We start from the raw sequence: 16,971 nt of genomic DNA on the forward strand, positions 1-16,971 counted from the left end.
GATCCGCATCGACTAGCATTTCGCAGTTGAGTACTTTCAACGTATCGCTAACCGGTTGTGTTGTATGGATGGACTGACGGATGTCATGTGAAAAACTACTTTGTTTTATCCTTCATCTTTTAAATATCGCTAGGTTAAAGTAGATTAACTGTTGTTGGTAGCGTTTTTTATTATGTCTTTCAACTGACTTTAACCGCTACTCTCGCACTCTCCTGGTCTCTCCAAGCACAAAATATCGCCTTTCAATCAAAACGATTCAAGCCCGCCATCGAAGCACGTCTACCTACACTTTTCAACTCTGCATGGCGCATAACTCTTTCTTGACAAAGAGAAAAAGGCTGTCAGCGAATACTTAGCAAAAAACCCAACATTTTCACTGTTACGAAAAGAATTTTTACGTAGCGATGTTTGTTGGTTTCACGTTCGCAGCCCAAAAAAAAGAATAAAAAGAACGTCAGACATGTATAGCGCCGTTTATGAGCAGATTTCGCTGTCATCTCTCTATATCTGCTAATTAACTGAAGTTTCTATAAGAAAACCGTTTTCAAATTAATGAATAGAGAAAACCTATTGACCACAGGAAGTGGATGGAGAAAGGATGGAGAAAATGTAGACAATGCACAGGGCACATGAATCGTTATAGATTCTCTACTTATTTTCCATGTATTATTCAGATGATGTAGAGAATGCGTAAAGAATACGGATTAAAAACGTAGACCGTATGTAGAGAAAGTTAGGGAATTCTAGAGATTGTAATATGTAATGTGATTTGCTTTTAAATGGTTGGAACTTCATCACATTCAAACATGTTTAATGAAAACGGACCAGTAGGGAAATATTACTCGTTTGTGGCCGAATCTTCTGTGCGCACTGTCTTTGTATTAAAATGGAATATACAAATACATCTTGTGTTGCAGTTTATGGTAACAACCTTTGGCAACAACCTTGACCGATTTGGCCCATTTTCAATACTTTGTCTGCATGGAACAATCTCCAAGGGTTTCGTCGAATTTGAAGACGATGTTTTTATTTATGCTGCTAGGAGATGGTTTACCAGAGACAAATGCACAATTTATAAGAGGGCAGGCGAACGTGCTTAAATTAATTCAGAGAGATCGCAACTGCCTTAACTTCATTTGAAAACTTGTCCCGGTTAAAGCGTTTACGTTCGTCAACTTATTCAAATGAGGCAATGTCTCTATAATGAAACAGAGCATACGACACAAATCCACAGAGTTTGCTCTACAATCTAAAAAAACTTCGTGCCAAATCCATTCAACCTGCTACTCAATTCGGCTCGCCTGATGCTTCAATATAATTTGCCCGCCTATTATACGTGTACGTGTAAGAAGACAAATTTCAAAGTTTACTTACATATTATTAGGGCAATGGAGCCAAAATTCGAATGTCATCACAGGCCGGCAAATAAAAATGCTTTTACTACCCAGAGAAGGCGAAAAATAGTAATTACTTAGATATTACTTTCGTGAATGCATTCGGAGAAGTATGATGATCATTTTGCTTTATCGGCATGCGTGGACGCCATAATTGCAAATTAAATTAAGAGACTTTTTATTTTGTATTTTATTTCAATATCGGTTGGCGAATGTCCATAGCTTTAGTCCTTGATTAGCAAAATTGAACAACTTCTCTTAAAGTTTAAAAATTCTGCGGTTTTTTGCAAATAATTTTTTTTGTTTTGCAAAGAATTTATTTTTTTATAATTTAATTTTTGCTTTATAATCATACAAAGTATAAATGCATAACAATTTTCGAATGATGTGATATTATTTCAGAGGCTTTATAAAATGATTGCACATCTTTTCTTGGCTCTTTGTCACTTCTTTGTCATAAATGAAATGCAAGCAAAAATTATCTTTCCGAACTTTTCTTTTATATTCTAAAGCATAAAATACAAAATGGACGATTTCTTCATATGAAAAGTCAATAATATTTTTTTATTTTTTTTTTATTTTTTTGATATTTTTACAAGAGACAACACATATAAAAACAACTTATAGAAAAAGATATTATATAATATTATCGGCTTTATAAATAAAATGCCAATTTTATTTATTCTTCTCTACATTTTCTTTCAGTAACTTCAAGTCAGGGTACAAATTACCCGCCGCTATATATCGAGATTCTTGTTGAATGTTAGGCTTGTATTCGCCAACTACAGCTCTCCCAGTATTTTTGACCATTTTCTTGGCAATGCCCTTAGGCAACATGTAATTAGCATTACGGCTAACGACGAAAGCGTTACCCAGTGTATCAAAAGTGCCAGCCGCCAAATTGCCGGCAGAAGACCCGTATCTGAAAAATGAAATATTATTTATAAATATCTGAAGAATTTCCCGCAATTTTTTTGCAAACAAAGATCACAACCACGATTTTCGACTAGCGAGAATCATAAGACTACGGGGAATCATAAGTGATCAATTATTTTCGAAGAATTTTCTTTCTCCCATCAGTTCTGTACCGATCGTTGTGGAGGAAAATAGAAATTCTTTTCTAGTTTTCTGTAAAGCAACATTGGTAACAACGGAGAAAATGTCATGGAGATGTATTAGATGTGTTGGAAAGCACTGATTATGATTATGATCTCTCTGAAAGTCCTTGAATTGGACGACGAGTTGGATTTGTTAAGTACATAGAAATTACCGAGAAGACCATAGATCCATACCCTCAACTATATGAAATTGGAAAGACGTACAAGTTTCGCGGCAATTATTTGAAGCACAGCAAGAATATTCGTCAGTCTCTTTGCACTTCATTGCTAGCCAGACTTCGTAAAGATTAGTTTCCTTACAGAATGATTATCGGAGATGAAAAAGATTCTTTATGACAACGTAGAGCGTTCCAAGCAATGGTTTTAAGCCGATATCGTGAACCGTATTTTGCTTCTCCTGTATTGTTATAAGAGGAGGATTCAAAGTTTGCGGGAACGATGGCATATTCTCCTTGATAATGATGTAGTTAATAATACAATAAGTTAAGAAGTAAAAACTCGAATCTACCGCAAAGTTTGTTTTAGAGTTCAAAATAATTGATTATTTACGAATCCCCCGATTATACGATCTCATACATACTTATGTTCGATAATTTTGACAGAATTTTCGCTAATATTGTTGCCTAAAATGGCGGCCGACTTCTCCAAACCATCCACGATGGTGCTAAAGCCCTCCACAGCACCAGCGGCAACCGTCAGGACGCCTTCCATTTTCGTCTGTGCTTGTTCATTGTCAAGATTGCACGTCCTTTGTAACAAATTCGTCCCATGATATTGAATATGAGGCGCAAGGAAACGTCCTAGCGCCATAGAAGCGGAACCCACCTTGCCAGCCACCCAGGAAGTAACACCTACCGCGGCATTGGTTACACCTTTGGCAACTTGAACAGTTGTCTGAACGCCAGATGATACATGTGGCGCATTTTCAGGAGCTGCACTCATTTTTGATATAATATATGGCGTGGTTCTAGTCATCAATTCACCTGTCTTCTCTGCCCCTTTTACCAAGTTGCGAGCCACAAAGTTTGCAGCTGTTAAAACACGTCGTGATACTACTTCACTAGCGTCAAAATCTCCTTGACAAGTGAACACGGGTTCTGTATATTCTTCGACTGTTCCATTGAGTGTCGCTTCCAAAAGCTCTAAAAAAAATTGTTGATGATCATGAAACTCATCCTCATTGAAACCATCAGGAGCACATAAAATAAGGCCAAACGCCGACCCTACGGTATCACTTTCCATATCAGGAAAAATAAAAGCTCCAAATTCTGTGCGATGACATTTTGTTAGGTTGGGCAATAGAGGATACGTCCAAACCATGGAATATTCCTGCGAAGTCGAAGGTGCTGCAAATTCTCCTGCTGCAGTTCCATTCCTTCGAGCCGACGTTTGCGGGGCAAATGAACATTGTATGAAATGGAGGCCGTTGAGATGACTATATTGTCCACCAACCGTGCACATAACCAAAGACATAGACGTTTTGCCCTGAGGAAAGTTAACATCCTTTATTGAACAAAAAAAAACGTAAATTAGCGTTAACCTACCGCTAGTGTTTGCACTGCACCAGAAGTTGCTATGTGATACAATTTTACTTGGCTTTGGAAAAAAGTATCAAACAAGACACCGGTGCTTTCATCAGCTAAAATATTGCGCAAATCTTTAAGAATCTGTTTAAAAGTTTCCCGTGATGTCTCATTGGTCTCTTCATTAGATTGATTAGATTGAGTAACAGGATCTCCTGCCAGAAGTCCTTTCTTTTTATGTGACCCCTGCATCTCATTGTCTTGATTTTTCTGGGCTTGGACAGCTTCGGTATCTCGAAAAGATTGATGATTTCTAAGAACGTTTAGCCTATCAGATATATCAGATTTGGTCACTATTAACTTTTGAATTAGATCGCATGCATCGTTCCATTCAGCTCCTACATTATCAATGTTATCAGGCAAGCCAACTGGTATTTTAAGTATATTGTCAATTAGTTGCAAAGACAGTTCAAAAGAATTTTTAGCATCCGTAAGTTGATTCCTCTTTTCGAGTTGAATCCCTTTTTCCATCTCTTTAAAAACTTCGTCCTGTGCTCGTTTTATATGGTTATAAGCCCGTAGAAACTCATTCTCAGTTGTCATTGTAACTAGAAAGAAAAACAGTGAGCTCATTAATATTAGGTTTTTCACTCGACGAGAGCTTGCTAAACTAGTGCGTTGCCCAAATATAAAATTTTTTTTCTGTTTTATACTTGTAGGGAATACATATTAAAATATAGAAGAAAAAAACACACACAAGGCATTATTCACACATACCGGCATTAATATTGAGTTTTTTTCATATAAGAAAGGATACGAAGGAAAAATATACCATATTAATAAAAATTAATATTTGATGGGGTATCCTTTTTGCTTAATAATGTCATTTTAACGTTTTGACAGATTCTACTCCGTTGTTCCTATAGTCTGTTTTTCACATCTTCAACGGAAGAGGTTGAATGTTTTCGCACAAGCCAGTCTAATTCATCGCACATATTTTTAATGGGATTCATGCCTGACGATTGGGAGCGAAAGGTCAAGCACTTTAGAACAGTCGTATAAGAGCCATTCTTGATTTGAGAGGATCTTATGCTTGAGTTGTTATCCGACTGACTCCATTACCTGCATGCTGGCTGCATAATAGGCTTTTGTCAGGCGAAAAAACCCAATATTAAGAGACTCAATGTATGCAAAACGTACGAATAGTTACTATATTTTCATATTTATCTTCAAAATGTTAGCTTTATTGAACTTTGAATTGTAATGAGATAAAACATTTTTTCTCACTTCCTATTTCACAATGCCTATGTATTTTGTTGTTGTTAAAAAGTTTGTTTACCGAAAGGGCCTGAAGTAATGTTTTGTGGAGAAGGGTATATTTTACATACTTTTTTATATATTCCTTGGCTTCGTAATAATTTATCCTTTTACTCATATAAATCCTTTATTTGGAAGAATAATTTCATTTGGTTAGCCAAGCTTATCGAATTTGTTTTTGCTTTCATTTTTTTTTTTTAGTTGTTGCGTTACGGTCTTGCCATTCTCGTATAATTGTATTCACTGTAAATTTACGATGATGGATTGGAGGATTGCCAATTTATATGTTTGCAATAGAAAGAGCACAAAGACATTTGGAAAATGTGGATAAGACGTGGGTAAAACCAAACTCAAAATTTTCAAATTTTCATAAAGTTAATCAAAAAGAATTGAAGATTTATAACAAAAAATAAAATAACATATCCATTTAAGACGAGTTTAGCTGATTTTTCATTTGTCAAAAAAAAAAAAAAACAAATAAAAGTAAAAAATTGAAACGCTTGCTTTTGCTTTTTTTGTAATTAAATCAATATTTATTGTTTGAGAAGACAATGAAACAGTAACGAAAAACATTCAAAACTCTTCAATTGTCACTTGAACTGTAGGACAGAAAGTCAAGAGTCGCAGAAAACTCGGAATACGCGTTTCATAATCAAAATGAATAAAATCTCAATGTTAAACTTAATTTAAATAATAATCGTCCCAAACCCAAAAACCCAAAAAATAATAATTTAAATAATATAATAAAAAAAAATAATCAATATAAATCGAATCCTAACTTTTTGACATATTTGATGCTAATATGATAATGTAATTTTAATATATTTATATAACAGAATTCGTTTACGTTTCAAAACCTATCGCCCGTATCGTCCACAACTTTGCATAGATTTACATTGTCGTATTTTGGATATTATGAAAAAAGGTCTGTGAACACATCCCACATACTCTCTGCCAGTAAACTCACTGAAGCTATGAAAAGTTTTTTTCCAAAAGGCTCTTTAAGGATGAAATATTTGAAATACCTGAAATACTGTCTAGCCTATTTAGCTCGCCAGCTTTTAAAAGATGCTTTTCCCAAAGTAAATTACTATTAATATGTCTTTGGCGCTTTTGAATAAATATGAAAATGCTGTTAAACCGATTCAATAAACACAAAGATGGCTATGACGGCTACGGCTAGCCTAACTGATCTAAATGTTTCAAATCTAGCTGTGCACCATAAACTATTTGATGAACAACCAATCCAGCTCACCGACTGGTTGACTGACTTACCGGCCGAATGATTTGACTCGGACTCGCCACCTTCTCGAGTCATATTGACTCGACATCTAAAATTTATGAATTAAATATTTTCAGTTTTTTTAGTAAAACAAGAAAATAACAAAAAATAAGCATTTCATTTGGAATAACTTTTAAACCTTCACCTCCTCATCTACATTTTCGACACGTTGATCGTTTCCTCCACCTTGTTCATTTGCTTCAAATTGTCTGCTTACCGTCGCAATCACTTGAGGATCATGTGGTAAGCAGGTTAAAAATTATTAAAAATTATTTTATGCACTTTAGGAAGGTAAGGACGACTTTTTTTTATTTTTCCATTAGATTTCTATTTTTTTGTATTATTTGATTATTAGGTTTCGATAGACAGCCGAAAATAACAATTCGATTAAAATAAATAAATAAAAGCAGAAAGTTTAGGCATATGTAATGTATGTAATTGCTAGCCCAACGCAGCTTTGAAAAAGATTCAGATGAGAACAGAATAAACAAGGACATTGTACAGTTTACTCTAAAGATTTGCAAGCAAATAAACATTTAAGCACTTCATGTAGACTCTCCCGATTGCTATAAATTAAGAAAAAGGTCATTAAAATTTCATCTTTATTCAATTTTTATCTAACTCCGCTTTTTCGTGCATATAGACTTAATAGGTCTAAAATTTTCAATAAATTTATCTCTTTATGTCTCTCTGTCTGTTCTCTGTAGATGAAACGTTCAAGGTCACAAAAATTGAGATGGAAGGTTGAAACAAGGAACAAAGATTCTCAGTTGTTGCCTTTGTTGTTGTTTTTAAATAATTTGAATGCAAGAAAAATCAAGATCCGCCTTTATAATCCGTCTAATAAATGCGCGTAGAGTGCTGAAGAAACCTTATTGCGAGCTATAAAAATTAATGAATGACGACTTGATGCAAAGATCAGTTCAAAAGAAACTTTTGCCTTGAGCCACTTTCGCCAAAGTCCAAGCGTAATAATAATAATACATTCATGATCTATCTATTGTAAAATTGGTGGAATTGTCATTAAAATGCGTGAAAAATTATACAAGAAGTTAGTTTAATTGGATTATTTGAGCAGAGTCTATTTCGTAGATATCTTAATTATACTTGGATAGTGATATTATCGATAACTCTATAAAATATATGTGTATATGCGGTCTTGAGCAACATAAAAACGTCTGCGCCAGCGACGTTTAATTAAGTTTTTCTGCACCTCCTTAGGCTAATGAATGAAAGGAGAATAACAAATTCTTACCAACTGTGTTCGAAAGGTAACATTAAGATCTTGTTCAAATGAATTCGTCACACATCCAGACGTTTATTACTTAAATATTGATAATTCATTTTATTATATACATATACATATATATATATATATGTATGTATATGTGTTGAAGATTATTTAATATTAGTAAAAAACTATTACACATACAAAAAAAATTCATGTGTTGAGAGATACGAGACAAAGATAAATTATCAAAAATGATCAGACAAATATCCAGCAAATTATTTGTTTGCATATTTATTTATATATATATATATACTTAGGCTTATGTATTTTATACAAATATAAATATAAATTCTAGCGCTTAAGTAGCAACTTAATAATTATACAAAAATTCGAATACTAATTCATTTTAGTGAAGGAAATAATAGATGTTTCCGAAAGAGATATTTAAAATGTAATTAAATTATATGGCACACAATGCAATGAATTAAATAACAACGAAAACAATTATGAAAATAAAACAATTACTTAAAGAGTTTAATAAACTTTACAACAGAATCGCGAATTCCAATTTTATACGCTATTAATGGTTATGCAGAAAACAAAGATAAGAGAAAAATGCTAACATTAAAATAAGAAACGAGAGATTCCACGTATTTAAGCCTTTTTAAGAATTGAATTGGAAATGCAAACCTGTGCAATATGTATATTGGCACTTTAGCAATATCATAATGATCATAATGTGTTGGCGCTGGAACTACTAGTGCTGCTGGTAGTGGCAATCAATGCATCTTTATTCAAATGGGTTTCTATATCCACGCGACATATGGGGCAATGTTTATTAGTCACTAACCACTGGTCTACGCAGTCGGTGTGGAACAAATGCATGCAAGGTAAGCGTCTATAAATTACATAGGGACATAGAGTAAAATCAATATACCTCATATTTTACGCAATACCTGACGTCATTGCCTATCTCAAATAGCGACAAACAAATGGCACACTTTTCAGCATCATCATCTGTCTCACTAGGCCTTCGCACACGACGATATTTATGCGGCAAGGTGTTGCGTTCAATCATTTCCTGCGGAGCAGTAACAAGAAATTTCATTTTCTTAAAAGCACGCAAAGAAATAATAGTTATGCAAACCAGTGTCGCGCCTCCGGGATGTCTAAGAGATGAACCTATGTATATTCTTGGCGTTGACAAATCAATTTCTACATGCACTGGAGAATAATGATGGAACATGTGATGATGTATGGATGGACGTCGTATAGCCGAACGTCTGTGCTGAGGCTGAGACCGCGAATTATGAGGATAGTAAGCCTTTGGCATAACAATAAATTTGATTAGTTCAACTTTAACTACAATCTACTTTTCGAGCAAAAACTTACCGGATCCAAGCTGGAAACTGGACCGTTGCGGGCGTGAACGCATGAACATAAGTTTGGCATCTGGAAACGTGATCGGAAACTGCTGGTTAAATTCAAGGGGTTTGATGACAAGTCTATAGGTGTGGGAGTCATATGACGTCGATGTAATTCCTGGACACTCTGTTGCCGTACCCATAGATTGTGATGCACCAAATAAGGTGGTGGACCACCATGACTATTACCAGATCGATGACACGAGTGATTATGGCCATGTGTTGTCCCGCTATAATTATTGTGCGTATGAGCAAGTGGATCATGTGCATGCCCTGTATGAGCGTGAGCATGCGTATGATTGAGAAAATGTGCACAATACGGATTGCCATTATTACTCGTACCTGGCGACGATGAGAGCGTCGCAATTGTTGGTGGGGAAATGGATCGCGTCAAGCCACGTATATTTAAAGATGCATGCATGTCCGGATACAAATGAATGGAAGGTAGCTGCAGTGCGTGATTGGCAGCAGCAAAATTTGTTGCTCCACTCCCATTCCATTCAGTATTAGGAGCTAAAGCCATCGTTGTGTTGGTATTTGAATATGGTGAATAAGTCGATTCTATTCGACTCACGTAAGCATTTTGCTCAGGAAAACCAGACTGGGACTGTTGAAGTGTTGCCACGGGTAAGGGCTCTCTGGAAAGAAAATGTGCTTGACTTTGTCTGATCGGGCGAGTTGGTTCTGGAAATGGAGTTCTCTGTGGGAGTGTCAGAGTTGTTGGTTGTGCAGTTGTCAAATTGCCAGGCTCCTGCGATCGGTACGATTCAGAAGGTTCTGTAAAGTTGGTCGTAGATGGCAGTGAATTGCACGCTGATGCTGCTGTTGCATTCGCTAATATACCAGTTTGGGTTATTCTAAAAGGTTGCCAAGCAGGGCGAACTCGGTTTAAATTATTAAGTCTATCTGAGTTGTGATTTTGGGGCAACAGTGGCGAATCCTGAGTACTGGTAACTGTCGGACAAGATACAACTGCGGCATTACAGACCGAAGCTGACGACCTATTTAATTCGGCACTAGTTGTAGGCCAACGAGACATAATTTGCAGTGACGGAAAAAAACGTCTTGGCACGTATGGAGAGGATTCCGCCGCTGATCGGCCATAACGCATATTTGGCCAATGAGGATGTGACTGAATAAAATTGGTGTGCATCATCTGTTGGGAGCAACATTCACGACTTGTTTCTCTGTTACCCGATGTAGATGAGAATAACTCAGGATCACTTACAAAGCCCATCCCATAAACTCCCTCGAATTCCCCTCCATTACCGGTACATTCATGAGAATTAATTTCATTTTCCGTAAATGTAGGATGACTGCGTGCAGCTGGTGCTTCCAGCATTTCGGCTATAGAAGTGGAAGACGACGTTTCATCATCAGCCGTTAAGTCTATCGAGAGAATGGGTTCTCGATTCGAATGCACAAACACTACGTCGTCATCTTCACCATCCGTGGTAGTTGTAGTATCCGAAAGGCAGTCTAACTGTAAATCTGGTGCGGTTAAAACAACAGGCTGCTTATTACCTTCATGCACTCTAACTTTGCCATATCCTTTCGAAGTAGATGGTTGCGCATCCATGCTGGCAGGACTTTGCATTCCTCTTGTTTCTACATTCATTGTGTAATTACGTGCTTCTTCTGTATTAGACTGACTATTTTCCGTCAAATATAACGCTTCTATTCTCCGTCGACGTGTTGGAGGCGGATGTTGACCCGCATAAGTAATTACATACGAGCCATTCGAAGTAGAAGCTCCAGCCTCAGTAGAAGAACCTTGAGTACGTACTCGTTGTTGCTGATTATAGCTACTATCGTTAATTTTTTGAACTTTTGACAGTCGATTTTCGTCCGCGCCTAGAAAACGACGTTTCGATTCCATTTCAGTTCGGCGATCCGCTTTTTGAGAACACGACGGGACATCATCATTATGTTGAGCTGTTGGCTTATGTAGATTCCATGCAACGGTTTCTGCTTCCGCATCGCAATGATTGAGTGAATTACTGTTATTGTCAGCACTCAAACAACGTGCTTGGGAGCCATTTGAGCTAGATTCCACCAAATCAATTACATGTTCGGTACTATTCCCGTTACCACCACCTGATCTGCTAGACGAAGCGGAAGCTGAAGAGGACGACGTTGGAGAAGATCCTACAACGTTAGTAGTGGTGGATTTTTGTTTCTTTAAGGTTGCTGCTGAAGTGGTAGTTGTCGTGTTGGTGGTACGAGTATGGGCGAATTGCACATGTTCAGTTTCGGAAGAGACATCATCGTGCGGTAACGCAGCTGGTAATGGACTAGACGCTTCCACAACGCATGAATCTACGTCACTTTCAGATTGCGTGGTTTGTACTGAAGACGTTGATGCCACTTCGTCCAAACGATCATTAAACGAAACAAACGACAACGACGATGATTGCTCGCTGAGGTCCCTGTTGTTGGGCGCTCGTTGTCGACTTGCTCCCCTTAGGCAATCCATATCACGGCGTGGTAGCCTTAGCAGTTCTCCCCTGTGGCCACTGACTATTACATTAGTACACGGGGTACGACGAACGTTGGCAGTATGGGATGTGGCAGTATCCAAAGAATGCAATGATTCCGTTTCAAAAGTAGAAGAAGCATCAGGAATTTCTAAGCCCGAATCATTATTGTCTGTAACATTAGCTAAGTGGGGAGTTGCGGGTGTTGATGCTGCTAACGGCAGCGGTGGAGGAGGTGGTGGTAGAGATGGCGCCGCCGCTGTAGCTACCACCGGTGAAGCATATTCGTCTTCATAAACGTGATAGGCTTGATATTGGTTTGAATTATAAGTAGAATGCGGCACGATTGGCGCTAAATACGCAGCACAAGTACGCTGAGGTGTACCACTAAACTGATGATGCTCCACATATAGTATAAGAAATAGTAATTTAATTATCAATTAATTAACTTTATGATATGATTATGTTTTTTTATTACAATGCATAAAAAAAACAAATCTTATCAAATATTTGCTTATAAAATTGTCTTGAAAGCAAATCGTTTTTCGACCTGATTTAATGTAAATGCGTTTTAACGGAAACTAAACTTTTAACAGAAACCAGAGGACTTTCTACGGAAACTATGTACACATGAATAAATTGGTTCTTCTTTTCATGACAAAGGTTTAGTGTTACAAAATTTCGGCTTACCATATGCTGCTCATAGTGGTGTTGATGTAAATGGTGGAGTGAAGGCGAAGGAGGTGGTTGAGTGTGCGGCTGTTGTGATGGATGTTGTTGATAGGGCCGTAAACAGACACGACTTAATTGTGGCTCCTCAAGAAACTCGTTCAGTTGCGTTAAGTCTTCATTAGTTCCTCCAGACCAAGTATTTGGTGAATCAATAATCAAAGCATTATATTGAGGATAAACATGTTGATGATGGTGATGATGTTGATGTGCATGCCGAAGTTGATCGCATTGATGCTGTTGTCCTGCTGTTTGAGACATCAGTGATGAGGATCCCGTCGAAGATGATGCCACCACATCATCAGAATCTAAAATATTTCTTTGGAGTGCTCTCGATTGTTGATCTATGTTTTCAGGTTCATTGTCCATAACTATGTGAGTATATCTACCAGTGATATGAAAAATTTAATGACCACATTCTCTTGTTTGAAAATGTAAATATGTAACGGAATGCTACAAAAATGTAAAATTATTGTAATCTGCTGAATAAATACGTTGAAAAAAGATTTATTTTATTTTATGCCAAATTTTCCTATCCGCATATTGCATTAGTTTAGGAAAAATAATTGTAAATGAAGTGTAAATAAAGGATAACATACTTTTCAAAATTCGCACTTAACAAATAAACTCTGGCAGCTCTACTTAAAAACGAACCTCAGTTAATAAACATCACAAGATGAGGGTAAATAAGAAGACAAATACCAAACCAGACAGCTGAAGGAGGAAGATCTCATAATCAGAAACACATCAAGTTGTACCCAATTTGCAACAGGAAAAACTATGAATGATTCACAAAATCCTAGTTAAATAAAGAATATCTTTTTAAGTGCATATTTTATTAATGAAATTTTTTTATACTTCACAATTAACAAACCTTAATTACTCAATTTTTAGTCTATTCAGTCAATACGAAGTAATGATGCTAAAGCATAACAAAAAACCGTCAATATTAGAGCAACGGAGGAGAGATATATAGGAACCAACAAGAATATATTCTTAATTTAATATTCCAATTTAAAAACTATTGTAATATTTTCACAAAAATGATTAGTTTCTATATAAATAACACAAATTAATATTTTATGACCACACGTTTAAATATTCACTGCACTTCCGAATATTTGAGCATATTTCTTTTTGTGTAATGAAAAATTACTTCCATAATAAAGGCAGGCAATTATGAGAAAGAAACGGGTATACAAATTTTAAGCACACAAATACAAAAAAGTGGCTCTTTCAATTATGTATTTATGTATATTACTTAATATATCTGAATTATTTATGGTAAGTTTTATAATTTTATTATCTCACATATTTTCTTTTGATATTTTAACAATAGAAGCTAAGAGATTTGTCTGCATCTTGCAAATTTTATTGCCAATGTTGCCAATAACGCGCATTCGTGTTGCCGTGAAAAGTTTAATAAAAGAATTATGTCCATTCAGATTGGAATTATTTAAGCTATTTAAATGCTCTCGCGGATTCATGTGTTTGCTTGCTTTTAGCAATTTAATCATTATTTGGTAATTCGTGTTATCGCTTATTCGCTCATTGTGATGGACGCCCTAGACTGTTTAGGAAGATTGCATAGTATTCAAGAGAAAGTACGAAACGGTTTTTAATTCAATCATTTCCAGTATCGAATATATCGTAAAACGATACCTTATGATCCTGTAAATTCATTAAATGTACATTTTTGCTGTTCAGTGTGAACGCCAGTGTTGTCAATATACAATATGTAAGTGATACAAAGCGGACAGAACTGCTATGTTGGAATGGAGCAGTCTAGTTTCGTCTAGTAGATCTATTTTCTTTAATTCTCAAAAAGGAGTAGTAACATTGTACGTTTCCTTTCCCTTTGTTCCTATATAACACACTTTAAAATTTCTTTTGTTATAATTTGCTTAATTAATACCTCTAAGTCAGATCGCCCGTTGAACTAAGGTTAACTGTATAGTTCTTTGGTAAATGACGTAAAAGAAAACAAAATGTCAAAAACAAAGGAAAACCAAATATCCACGACCATAAACATCCCAGACCATACATTGAAACTATTGTTGCTTTTGTTGCTTTATATATGCATACATATATATATATATAGGTGAATACAAAATAATATAAAAGCAGTTGAGGCTTTTCAAAATATCGAAAAATTTTTTTTTGTTCGCTTATTTGTTTGGCGGTATTCGGCGTACACAATTAAGGTGTTGCGGATGACAAGAGAAGAGAAAACGCGAAATACACAAAACAAATACATAAAAAATATATAAAAATACAGTAATTGCATTTATTAAAGTCCGTAAGTAAAAATGATTATTCGTGTTAAAAATCAATAATATGTGTTGAGGTGTTTTATTTTTTTGTTTTTTCAATAAAAACTCAATAAAAGTTTACAACGCTTTCTCATCTACACAAAAATTTGTAGTGTTTTTTTTTTTGCGATTAAAAAATTAAAAATGCAGTATTTATTAACAATTCAGTTAATTTAGGTTATGTTGCAAGTTGTTGGCTATAGCTATTTCAGAGTTCGAGAACCATTTCATTTTCAAGAGGTTATAATAGTTATTACATTTTTGGACACATATATGTTACTTGATTGAAAAGTTATGTAGTTGTAGGAGAAAAACGTAGATAACGTATAATGTTTTATATATAATAATAATTCGAATTTATTAGCGCATGTTTAGAAAATGTATATTTCAGTGAACGCAGCATCACAATCGTGCAAGGGTATATTAAAGTCTAGACAAAAATTGAGGGACATTAGGAGAAATATTGTAGTTCGCAAAGTCGTAAAAATGACAGCAGATAGAAACGTTTACACGGTCTAGGGACGGGGATGTGTATTAAGCGTATGGTCGTAAGAGGTGAGAGCAACATTTGTTGTAATTTTAAATAATTATATTGCGGGAACAACATCAACACCAATTATATGTGTGATTTTCTTCATTCGTTATCCTTCAACAATGCAGGCAATTATACTGTTTACATTGCTTACACTGCTAAAAACATAGGTTGTTTTTTAACTAATTAAACACTTTTATCTGTTGTCTTAACTACATATAGCAAATGTTTGCCAATTAAACAATATTATCTATTCATTGCTAATATATCAAATTAACAAATACATATTTTTTTGTCTTTATTCAAAGACAAAGAACTTTTTTTTATAACGCGACGAATTGTTGACTTGCTGAACGTTCAAGAAGAATAGAAGTAGAATTTGTATTATTATTTAAGTTTCCTTAATGTCTCAATTATTTAATTATTACTAATAAGTTAGCTAAACTTGGTTTTTTATATTTCGTTGCAAAGTTTTCGCCGTTCATCGTCGTTTACGCGCAGTGATAGTTAACTACAGTTAACCCTTAGTTTTCATTGAGTCAATTGTGAAAATTATTTACAGTGTACGGGAAAAATTGTGATGAGAGAAAATAAAATTTAAAAAAAATTTGCATGCATAGATTGCTTTCTCCGTTGTAAACTTTAATAGAACGATAGAGAAGAAAGTCTTAAATATATGTAATATAAAAGCAAAGAATTAGTAAAAGGAGAAAGTTTTTTAAGTTCCTATTGCTATTGATGACTCTTTTTCGCTGTCATCAATGTTTCGTTTCTTTGGCCATTTGTGATTCGGCTGGAAAATTAGTCGAAATAAAAAAAAAAGTGAAAGAAATTTGACTTCAGGATTATTTTATTCGTAGTGGTAAGTGGCGGCGCATAATGTGTGTGTGTGTGTGTGTGTGCGTATGGGTTTTTTTAAATTTTTTTCTTATTATTTTAAAGACTTTCAAAGCCATTGTTAATTTTGTTTGATTTTTTTCATTTAAGGTAAAAAATTTCAATTAAAATGACTTCAACAGAACTGAAAGTTGGCCTCGTTACTGGTCGCCCTTCTAGCCGTGTGCTGAAACCTCCCGGTGGCGGCCATTCCAACATCTTTGCCGAGGCTGAAGTAAGTGTTAACGCCCCTCGACCCAAATACAATCAACAAAACTCCACCAATTTGAACGCTTGCTTGGGGTCCACGGACGCAAATGAAGCTGTGGAGAAATTGCGCGAAGAAATCGCTCAAACCAAACAAGCTGCTGACGCAGAACAAACCAAGAGATTTGATACCAAAGAACATAACTCTCAACAAATGGCTGAAAACGCTATTAATAACAACGCTGGACCAAAAGGACGTATACCACCAGGTGGTCATACCTCTGGAGGTTTTTGGTAAAATAACAACTCTACAAAATATGAATTATTTTCCAACGTACTTTGATTAAGATGACGATCTGTGAATCAGTTGATAGATTAAAAGCCTATTCGAAATTTAATTTATTATTACTTTAATTGAAATCTCTCGTAATAGTTTTAAGATTTATTCATTTTAATCCAGTCTTCTAATTACGCAGGTTGTCTGCTTTTGTATTTTTTAATTTAATATGAATGTTTTCATTTATATAAAAATCATTATAAGAAAATGGT

At 35.3% G+C, this 16,971-nt stretch overlaps 3 protein-coding genes across 15 annotated transcripts; 1 reads left to right on the forward strand and 2 right to left on the reverse strand.

Annotated features, from left to right (window-relative positions):
* Positions 1-2,041: 2,041 nt before the first annotated feature.
* Positions 2,042-8,858, reverse strand: LOC119639116 (protein spartin). Of its 5 annotated transcripts, none has more exons than XM_038036332.1 (4): positions 5,375-5,461; positions 4,057-4,643; positions 3,093-3,997; positions 2,042-2,316 (listed from the first exon to the last, which is right to left on the reverse strand). In XM_038036332.1, the coding sequence occupies exons 2-4, from the start codon at positions 4,636-4,638 to the stop codon at positions 2,070-2,072; spliced, it is 1,734 nt and encodes a 577-aa protein (XP_037892260.1). In that variant the 5' UTR covers positions 4,639-4,643; positions 5,375-5,461; the 3' UTR covers positions 2,042-2,069. The 5 variants fall into 5 exon arrangements, with proteins under 5 accessions (XP_037892260.1, XP_037892257.1, XP_037892259.1 ...); XM_038036329.1 differs by lacking the exon at positions 5,375-5,461 and adding an exon at positions 8,803-8,858 and having other exon boundaries at positions 2,043-2,316; XM_038036331.1 differs by lacking the exon at positions 5,375-5,461 and adding an exon at positions 5,158-5,192 and having other exon boundaries at positions 2,043-2,316.
* On the reverse strand, positions 8,187-13,776 carry LOC119639114 (E3 ubiquitin-protein ligase arkadia-C). 6 transcript variants are annotated; one of them, XM_038036327.1, is made up of 8 exons: positions 13,370-13,776; positions 13,095-13,294; positions 12,457-12,880; positions 9,632-12,167; positions 9,258-9,562; positions 9,013-9,189; positions 8,822-8,946; positions 8,187-8,763 (listed from the first exon to the last, which is right to left on the reverse strand). In XM_038036327.1, the coding sequence occupies exons 3-8, from the start codon at positions 12,862-12,864 to the stop codon at positions 8,598-8,600; spliced, it is 3,717 nt and encodes a 1,238-aa protein (XP_037892255.1). In that variant the 5' UTR covers positions 12,865-12,880; positions 13,095-13,294; positions 13,370-13,776; the 3' UTR covers positions 8,187-8,597. The 6 variants fall into 6 exon arrangements, with proteins under 6 accessions (XP_037892255.1, XP_037892253.1, XP_037892250.1 ...); XM_038036325.1 differs by having other exon boundaries at positions 9,258-12,167; positions 13,095-13,133; positions 13,198-13,294; positions 13,370-13,774; XM_038036322.1 differs by having other exon boundaries at positions 9,258-12,167; positions 13,150-13,294; positions 13,370-13,774.
* A 653-nt stretch (positions 13,777-14,429) lies between these two features.
* On the forward strand, positions 14,430-16,971 carry LOC119639118. Of its 4 annotated transcripts, none has more exons than XM_038036337.1 (3): positions 14,826-14,842; positions 15,902-16,201; positions 16,327-16,971. In XM_038036337.1, the coding sequence occupies exon 3, from the start codon at positions 16,346-16,348 to the stop codon at positions 16,718-16,720; it is 375 nt and encodes a 124-aa protein (XP_037892265.1). In that variant the 5' UTR covers positions 14,826-14,842; positions 15,902-16,201; positions 16,327-16,345; the 3' UTR covers positions 16,721-16,971. The 4 variants fall into 4 exon arrangements, with proteins under 4 accessions (XP_037892266.1, XP_037892265.1, XP_037892263.1 ...); XM_038036335.1 differs by lacking the exon at positions 14,826-14,842 and adding an exon at positions 14,937-15,047 and having other exon boundaries at positions 15,811-16,201; XM_038036336.1 differs by lacking the exon at positions 14,826-14,842 and adding an exon at positions 14,939-15,047.

Source organism: Glossina fuscipes, unplaced genomic scaffold (genome assembly GCF_014805625.2).
Source record: "Glossina fuscipes isolate IAEA_lab_2018 unplaced genomic scaffold, Yale_Gfus_2 112, whole genome shotgun sequence".
Classification (NCBI taxonomy): domain Eukaryota; kingdom Metazoa; phylum Arthropoda; class Insecta; order Diptera; family Glossinidae; genus Glossina; species Glossina fuscipes.

Bases quoted from the DNA above. Each gene is read 5' to 3' on its own strand.
- LOC119639116 (XM_038036332.1), bottom strand. From the start codon at position 4,638: ATGACAACTGAGAATGAGTTTCTACGGGCTTATAACCATATAAAACGA. The intron at 3,998-4,056 runs GTAGGTTAACGC...AACTTTCCTCAG, and splicing joins GTGCAGTGCAAACACTAGCG to GGCAAAACGTCTATGTCTTT. The intron at 2,317-3,092 runs GTATGTATGAGA...TTCATTTTTCAG, and splicing joins GTCAAAATTATCGAACATAA to ATACGGGTCTTCTGCCGGCA.
- LOC119639114 (XM_038036325.1), bottom strand. From the start codon at position 12,864: ATGGACAATGAACCTGAAAACATAGATCAACAATCGAGAGCACTCCAA. The intron at 12,168-12,456 runs GTAAGCCGAAAT...CTATATGTGGAG, and splicing joins ACCACTATGAGCAGCATATG to CATCATCAGTTTAGTGGTAC. The intron at 8,764-8,821 runs GTATTGCGTAAA...TGTAATTTATAG, and splicing joins GAGATAGGCAATGACGTCAG to ACGCTTACCTTGCATGCATT.
- LOC119639118 (XM_038036338.1), top strand. From the start codon at position 16,346: ATGACTTCAACAGAACTGAAAGTTGGCCTCGTTACTGGTCGCCCTTCT.